The following is a 7340-nucleotide window of genomic DNA, read 5'->3' as shown; positions in this document are numbered from 1 at the left end:
AGCTTTCTTTATCCGGAAGGGCCGAAACCGCGATAGGCGCCTTCACGATTAGTGACGATAACTACGCAGCCGCTTGGGAACATCTTAATGAAATATATGACAACAAACGCGCTTTGGTTCTTCGACACGCGGCACTTTTACGCGATACACCAGCGATGCCAAACGAGTCATCCGAGGCGATCCGAGATCTAGTGAATTACATGCAATTACACATAAGATCGCTACAAGCCTTAGGTCGAAGTTGGGAGGATATTGCAAACGATCTCCTTACGAGCATCGTCATTTCGCGAATGGGCAAGGATACCAGGAAAACGTGGGAACGCACGTTAGCCGATACCCAAATGCCCAAAATTAACGACATTTTCAAATTTTTACACATGTCATCGCATCAGTGTAAAGATTATGAATCAGTATCGAACACAAATCCGACGCAATATTCCTCACCCATTAAACCGCAATATAATAATCGCGCCAAGGCCAATAACCGCTGGCACAATAAACGTCCGTCTCCACCATCGTCGCCAATGTCGAATCGTCGGCAAGTTTTCGTAACCGAGCAGCGATCACCATCATGTGATATCTGCAAGACGGGAAATCACGCGGCTTTCCAATGCAAAACATTTTTAGACGGATCGGTTGAAAAACGCATCGAACTAGCACGCAAGGCTAAGCTATGCCTAAATTGCCTGAAACCGGGTCATTCGCATGATACCTGCTACGGGGGCAGGTGCAAAAAATGCAACGAGCCGCACAATACGCGACTGCATCGGGAGCGTAAACACGAACGGTCAAATCCCGAAACAAACGCAGAAACCACACAGACCAACGAATCCTGACTTACTACGCGCTTCGACGTTACACACCAATTAAATAATCAGATCACCTCACTAATTACAGACGGATCAACTCACGGTTTAATGGCTACAGCCATAGTCAACGCAATGGATCTAGACAAAAACCCTGTCGAGTGCAGAACTTTGCTGGATACCTGTTCAAACGCGAATTTCATCACCGAAAGTTTGGTCAAAAAATTAAGATTACCAACGCGCGAACAAAGTGTAACGATCGAGGCGCTAAATGAGTTAAACACGGTAACGAATCGGCTTGTCAAGGCGAAGATAGTTTCGAGACAAAATAACTTCAACCGCACATTGGAATTCTTTGTGATACCACGAATAGCGGGCCAATTGCCCGATTGTCAAATCGATCGCACAAGGGTACAAATACCACACAACATAAAATTAGCCGATCCTCACTTCCACAAACCGGCACCAGTCGACATGCTGATCGGTACGGGACCGACACTCTCGTGCTTCAGCATCGGTCAAATTAATTTATCTACTCGGAATGATTCTGACCTAGTTTTACAAAAATCACAGTTTGGTTGGATCATCGGGGGGAGTGCACCGACCACTTCCCGCAAAAATTCGCGCACAACCTTGTTTAACAACGCCGAGTTCGATCTAAAGAAATTTTGGGAAGTCGAGGAAGGGCCACAGCATTCTCACCTCACACCGGAGGAGGAAGCCTGTGAATCCCATTTTAAACGCACTGTTTCACGTACCGCAACAGGGAGATACGTCGTCGCGCTCCCTTTTAACGAGAAAAAAGCAATTCTAGGCGAAACTTATACGCGCGCATTGAAACGATTTCATTCCCTCGAAAGGCGATTCGTTACCAATCCGGAATTGCAGGCGGAATACGCGAAGGTATTAAACGAATACCTAGAGTTAGGACATCTAACTCAAACAGAATCACCTGCAAATTCAGAGGGATTCTACCTACCGCATCACGCCGTCATCAAACCCTCCAGCTCAACCACAAAGGTTCGAGTTGTATTCGATGGATCGGCAAAATCAAGTTCGGGAGTGTCACTTAATGACGCGCTTTTGACCGGTCCTACAATACAGGACGATATCTTCGGTCTGTTATTACGCTTCCGAATGCATCCGTTTGTGCTTACCGGCGATATCGAGAAAATGTACCGGCAATTTCTCGTCCGAGAAGAAGACAGACCGTACCAAAGAATTCTTTGGCGAAACGCGCAAAACGAAATTTCAACCTTTCAACTAAACACAGTCACATTTGGTCTGTCTTCCGCGCCTTATCTAGCCACACGATGTCTGCAGCAACTTGCAGACGATGAATCGCAAAATTATAAAGCGGCATCCGAAGTCATTAAAAGGGACATCTATGTGGATGATCTCTTGACCGGTGCCGCCACATACCGCGACGCCATCAAATTACGCGATCAAATCATCAGTTTGTTAAACAAAGGGGAACTAAACATCCGTCAGTGGGTCTCGAATGATCCACAATTGTTATCCGGTCTTACAGACGACCAGATACACCCAAAATTCTTCGGGGACGCGACCGTCAAAACTTTGGGAGTAGCCTGGGATCCGCGCAACGACACTATTCACTACTCAGTCAACATAAATTCGCCAAACTCACCTACGAAACGCGCAATTCTGTCGACTATCGCAAAAATATTCGACCCCTTGGGTCTTCTCGGTCCAGTAACCGTCACAGCGAAAATTATCATGCAACGCCTGTGGCAATTAAAGATTGACTGGGACGAATCGCTGCCCATGAATATACAAAACGAGTGGCAAAACTATCGCAACAATCTCAAATTATTGGAAAAGGTCAAATTCAACAGACATATAACGCAACGCTCCGTAAAGAGCATCGAATTACATGGATTTTGCGATGCTAGTGAACGCGCTTACGGAGCTTGTATTTACATTCGCACCATCAACCAGTCCGGAAAAATCAAAACGCAGCTGCTTTGCGCAAAATCTAGAGTCGCGCCGTTAAAAACCATCAGTCTAGCTCGTCTTGAGCTCTGCGGAGCGAACCTACTCGCGACATTATATTGCTCAGTGCGGGAATCACTCACGCACACCATATCCAAAACAACGTTCTGGACCGATTCGACTATCGTTCTGCATTGGTTAGCCAAATCACCTAGCACCTTGAAAACTTTCGTGGCGAATCGCGTCGCGGAAATACAAGGCAAAACGCGCATAAAGAATTGGCGACATGTTCGCACTTCCGATAATCCCGCGGATTTATTGTCACGCGGTATCACGGCCAAGGAATTAATCGACAATAGTTTTTGGCAATTCGGTCCGGATTGGCTCGGACTCGACGAATCAGTTTGGCCAGAATCGCGCTTTGAATCTCCCAAGGAAATTCCCGAATTACGCAAAGTCACTTGTTTTGCTTCGTCCGTCATAAACGCCAATGAAATCTTACAGAGATTTTCCTGTATCAAGCGTCTGCGTAGGGTAATCGCCTATTGTCTACGGTTTACAAATAGAAATCGCTGTATCGGACCGCTTTCGGTAGAGGAAATACACCTCGCAAATGAAAGAATTCTCACGTTAATTCAACAACATTCATTTTCGGAGGAAATACACGCACTGAAAACTGGAAGCGAATTACCATCCAAAAGCAAATTGCTTTGTTTGAGTCCCTTTCTCGATGAGAAAGGCATATTACGCGTCGGAGGTCGTCTCCAAAATTCCAAATTCTCATACCAAACGAAACATCCGATACTCTTGCCGAAAAACAATAGCGTCACTAATCTCATCATTCATAACGCACACATCGAACATCATCATTCGGGTCTGACATCCACATTGTACAATGTCAGACAACAATATTGGCCGATCGATGGAAAAAACACAACACGCAAAATATTGCGAAATTGCGTGAAGTGTTTCCGCGTTAATCCACCTACGACAAGATACACAATGGGTAATTTACCAGCAGACAGAGTCACCGAAACTCGACCATTCACTAACATCGGGGTGGATTACTGCGGCCCATTTTTTATTAAGGAACGCAAATTCCGTAATCGCGCTAAAATAAAGGTCTACGTTGCCGTTTTTATTTGTTTCTCCACTAAGGCCATACACCTCGAGGTGGTTAGCGATATGACCACCGAAGCCTTCGTCGCTGCATTAAAACGTTTTATCGCGCGCCGCGGAATATGCAAAAACATATATTCCGACAATGGTACCAATTTCGTCGGTGCCAATAATGACTTGACCGAGCTCTCCAGAGTCCTGCGCGAGGACAAAAGAGTTCGTCGATTTCTTGAGGACAAAGAGATCTCGTGGCACTTCATGCCAGCTTTGTCGCCACATTTCGGCGGGCTCTGGGAGGCTGCGGTCAAGTCATTTAAACATCATCTGAAACGCGTAGTCGGCGATGAACTTTTCACCTATGAGCAATTCGCAACATTTGTGACGGAAATCGAGGCAATCCTTAATTCCCGCCCGTTGACTCCACTCTCGTCCGATCCCAACGATCCACAAGCTCTCACTCCCGGCCATTTTTTGATTGGTTCCGCAATGACAAGCTTACCCGAGGTCAATTTCAACGAGACCTCCAGCAATCGGTTGTCCAAATGGCAACACATCCAGAAGGTGAAACACGACTTCTGGATCAGGTGGTCCAAAGAATACATAAACCACCTGAATGTACGCGCAAAATGGACCAAAGGATCCCACGAGATGAACAAGGGAACCATCGTCATCTTGAAGGACGATCACCTTCCACCATCCCATTGGAGTCTCGGACGCATCGTGGAAGTTCATCCGGGCCAAGATGACATCATTCGCGCAGTTACCGTCAAGACAGTAAACGGCTTGTGCAAACGTAATGTTAAGAAACTCGCGCCTCTTCCCATCGAGACCTAATTCTGTCACCTTATCGCGTTCTATTCTTCATATAGTTAATTTGCGTAAGTTATATTTTTTGTTACTACCGATATAGTTATATTCGCGTTGACTTCATTATGTTTATTTTTTTGTGGGTGTTCTTTTTTTTATATGTATATATCTATATATAGTCCTAGTATATTACGTTTCGATTACTTCGCGCTTATTTTACCGGGCAATTCCGTTCCTGCCATTATAATTTCAAATCGCGCATACTTTCGCTATTGAATGACAGTGCCATTCAACGGGGGGAGCATGTTCGATCCCTTGCAGACAAAAGTACCATGAATCCTCGCATTTCCGGCCGTAACGCAAGCGAGGATGTTACAGCTGCACGGAGCATGCTCTTTCGCCCAAAAAATACACATGCGTCACAAAAGCCCTTTTCCGATTTTTGTCCGTCCTTCGACTAATCACGAAGAATGCTAATCCTTGAGTTGCCGCACGCGAGGCGCTTGAGGATTCGAGCTGATGGCATTGGAAAAGTGGCCATAAGTCAATCCGTGCGACCCTCATACCGTGTACCGTCCGCGAGGTACTTGAGGGTTCCGGATTCCGACACAGCGGGCCTTATGGCCCACTACACGCGGCGGACAAGAGGTCGTAAATCCTCTTCCGCACGACGCGAGGCACGCTCGGGTTGCGCTACAACCCCAATAACCGTGTCTCTGGGTTTCGTCAAACGGACGAAAACCAGAGACAGTAAACGCACATTTTTTCCAGCCCTTGGTCTTCGTCACCGGACCTCGGCCAAGGGGCAATAAATTAGCTGCTAGCCACTTGGCTAGCACGGCGTACATGGGCCACTTAGGCCTTCGTCGCGCTGCTCCGGGGTCCCATAAATCGCGCATTTTGGGAATTCTCCCTTATTGACTTGAGGTGGGGACTTCCTCCTCCACCGGTGAGGGCTGTTTCAGAAGAACCTCCGCCCTCAAGTCAAATCAACGAATGGGGATGATTCTTCCCCCGAAAACGGGCCCATGGCCAAAAAATCGCGTCACCACCGAGGTGACGAGTAAGCGGGCCTCGGAGCAGAGCGGCAGAATCGGCAAAGTTCGCATCAGAAAAGGTCAGCTTCAGAATCAGAGTCAGTAATCGCGCTATACCGTACCACCGCTACAATTCATTGTATCCAATTTAACTAGTCACCCAAGGTTAGTTCGGCCGGTGACAGGGCATTTGTCAAGTTTAAAATAAATTCTATTTGACACAAACGCGCGCATAATTTCTTCGTGAAAACGAACAGCCCAACTTTCCACTCTATCCTATCCTATCCTCTATCCTATCCTATCCTCTATCCTATCCTATAATATAATCTATTATATCCAATCCTCTATCCTATCCTATCCTCTATCCTATCCAATCCTCTATCCCATAATATCCTCTATTCTATCCTATCCTCTATCCTATCCTATCCTCAATGCAATCCTGAATCCTATCCAATCCTCTATCCTATCCTATCCTCTATCCTATCCTCTATCCTATCCAATCCTTTATCCTATCCAATCCCCTATCCCATCCTCTATCCTATCCTATCCTCAATCCTATCCTATCCTCTACCCTATCCTATCCTCTATCCTATCCTATGCTCTATCCTATTGTATCCTCTATCCTATTACATCCTCTATCCTATCATAAAGTCTATCATACAATATCCTCTATCGTATCCGATCCTGTATCCTATAATATCATATATCCTATCCTATTCTCTATCCTATCCTATCCTATATCATATCCTATCCTCTATCCTATCCTATCCAATCCTGTCCACTAGCCTATCCTATCCTCTATCCTATCCTATCCTCTATCCTATCCTATCCTCTACCCTAAAATATCCTCTATCCTATCCTATCCTCTGTCGTATCCTATTTTCTATCCTATCCTATCCTCTATTCTATCCTATCGTCTATCCTATAATATCCTCTATCCTATCCTATCCTGAATGCTATCCTGTATCCTATCCAATCCTCTATCCTATCCTATCCTCTATCCTATCCTATCCTCTATCCTATAATATAATCTATTATATCCAATCCTCTATCCTATAAAATCCTCTATTCTATAACATCCTCTATCCTATCCAATCCTCTATCCTATCCTCTATCCTATCCTCTATCCTATCCTATCCTCAATGCAATCCTGTATCCTATACAATCCTCTAACCTATCCTATTCTCTATCCTATTTTATCCTCTATCCTATCCCATCCTCTATCCTATCCTATCCTCTATCCTATAATATCCTCTATCCTATCCTATCCTCTGTCGTATCCTATTTTCTATCCTATCCTATCCTCTATTCTATCCTATCGTCTATCCTATAATATCCTCTATCCTATAATAAAATCTATTCTATCCAATCCTCTATCCTATCCAATCCTCTATCCTATCCTATCCTCTATCCTATCCTATCCTCTATCCTATCCTCTATCCTATCCTATCCTCAATCCTATCCTATCCTCTATCCTATCCAATCGTCTATCCTATAATATCCTCTATCCTATCCAATCATGTATCCTATCCAATCCCCTATCCCATCCTCTATCCTATCCCATCCTCTATCCTATCCTATCCTCTATCCTATCCTATCCTCTATCCTATCCTATCCT

At 45.1% G+C, this 7340-nt stretch overlaps 1 protein-coding gene across 1 annotated transcript; it reads left to right on the top strand.

Moving 5' to 3' along the window:
- The first annotated feature begins 917 nt into the window (after positions 1–917).
- Positions 918–4712, top strand: LOC143364241 (uncharacterized). The gene has a single exon (XM_076804698.1). The coding sequence runs from the start codon at positions 918–920 to the stop codon at positions 4710–4712; it is 3795 nt and encodes a 1264-aa protein (XP_076660813.1).
- The last annotated feature ends 2628 nt before the right edge of the window (positions 4713–7340 follow it).

Source organism: Halictus rubicundus, unplaced genomic scaffold (assembly GCF_050948215.1).
Source record: "Halictus rubicundus isolate RS-2024b unplaced genomic scaffold, iyHalRubi1_principal scaffold0370, whole genome shotgun sequence".
In the NCBI taxonomy this organism is placed as follows: Eukaryota; Metazoa; Arthropoda; class Insecta; order Hymenoptera; family Halictidae; genus Halictus; species Halictus rubicundus.
This window is presented reverse-complemented; position numbering and strand designations above follow the sequence as displayed.

Coding starts and splice junctions, on each gene's coding strand:
- LOC143364241 (XM_076804698.1), top strand. CDS start 918: ATGGCTACAGCCATAGTCAACGCAATGGATCTAGACAAAAACCCTGTC.